This window comes from Parus major, chromosome 10 (genome assembly GCF_001522545.3).
Source record: "Parus major isolate Abel chromosome 10, Parus_major1.1, whole genome shotgun sequence".
Taxonomy (NCBI): Eukaryota; Metazoa; Chordata; class Aves; order Passeriformes; family Paridae; genus Parus; species Parus major.
The window spans coordinates 1609245-1610759 of NC_031779.1; the positions used below are offsets into that span (position 1 = coordinate 1609245).

A 1515-nucleotide genomic window follows, 5' to 3' on the forward strand; every position below is an offset into this window, starting at 1 on the left:
GGGGACAGGATGGGATTTAGGCTTGGGGACAGGACAATGAGATCGGGATGGGATCTGGGGACAGGATGAGGTTTGGGGATGGGACTAATCTTGGGAACAGGATGGGATTTAGGGACAGGATTTGGAATTTGGGAACAGGATGAGGTTTAGGGACAGGAGGGGATTTGGGGACAGGACAATGTTTGGGGACAGGACGAGGTTTAGGAACAGGATGGGATTTGGGAGCAGGATGAGGTTTAGGGACAGAAGGGGATTTAGGTACAGGACAGTGAGTGTTCTCAACATCCTGATGGATTGGATTTGGGGACAGACGAGGTTTGGGGACAGGACAATGTTTGGGATCAGGACGGGATTTGGGCACAGGATTTGGAATTTGGGACTGGGGACGATCTCGGGGCAGGACACCCACCTACAGACGCGGCTCTCCTGGGGGTGGCTGCTGGAGGAGCAGAAGAGGCTGCAGGAGGTTTTGGTGTCCCGCAGGAAGCTCCGCGCCGAGCCCGCCCGCAGCTCCTCCACCTTGAGGAACCTGTGCTCCTTCTTCTTGTGCCACCAGCGGTGCTCCTCGGAGCAGCGGCCGCACAGGAACTCCTCGCACTCCTCGCACCACACCAGCGCCTCCTCGGCGCGGCAGCGGCCGCAGCAGGGCCCGCGGGAGCTGCGGATCTGCTTCCAGAGCTCCAGGCGGCTCCGGAGGTTGCTGAAGAGCAGGTTATCCACGGCCGGGGCGGCCGCGGCCCCCTGGCAGCGCGGGCACTGCTTGGCATCGCTCAGGCAGCCGGGGCACAGCGTGTGCAGGCAGCCGAGCAGCCGGGGGTGAGCCGAGTCCTGCCCGCAGCCCTCGCACAGCAGGAACTGGAAATCCTCGTCATCCTCACCATCATCCTCATCCTCATCCTCCTCCTCCTCCCGAGGCGGGGCGGCGGCGTCCGCGAAGGGTCCCGGTGCTGACGGGGCCTCGCTTCCGTCTCCAGTTCCGTCTCCATCTGAGGAGGATGAGGAGGGAATGCTCTCCCCCGTGGGATGGGCCCCAGGAATCGGGCTCGGGCTTCTGCGCTCGCTCCACCCTCCCCGAGCTCTTCCTGCAATTCGGGATTTCCAAACCGCCCCCGCGCCGAGGTGGAAGCGAAAGCAAAAGGGTTTTGGGGCCGCCACCGCCCTTCCTGCCCCGACAGAGGGAAAAGCGGGGACACCCCTGGCAGCGACCCCAAACCCCCCCGGCAGCGACCCCAAAACCCCCCTGACAGCGACCCCAAACCCCTCCCGGCAGAGCTGTCCCCAGCACCAGCCCTGTCCCCAGAGGTGTCCCCAAGATGTCCCCAAGGTGTCACCAGGTGTCCTCCCGGGCGCTCCCCCCGCTCGGCAGCGCGGCCAAGCCCCTCCCCCTTCCCCAAACAAATATTTGGGGGAGCCAAAAAAAAAACCCAACCCGGGGCGGGGCCCACCCCCAGAGATTCCGCACCCCAAAAACCTCCCCCGAGCGGGAGGGGCGTTTGGGACGGGGGGTTTGGGGTG

At 64.2% G+C, this 1515-nt stretch overlaps 1 protein-coding gene across 1 annotated transcript in view; it reads right to left on the bottom strand.

Moving 5' to 3' along the window:
- Positions 1 to 6: 6 nt before the first annotated feature.
- Positions 7 to 1515, bottom strand: part of PML (PML nuclear body scaffold) — a 4379-nt gene continuing 2870 nt past the window's right edge. Inside the window, exon 2 of the mRNA XM_015638397.2 lies at positions 7 to 1272. Coding sequence (XP_015493883.2) covers positions 109 to 1272 — 1164 coding nt within the window. The 3' untranslated portion in view covers positions 7 to 108. The remainder of the gene's footprint in view (positions 1273 to 1515) is intronic.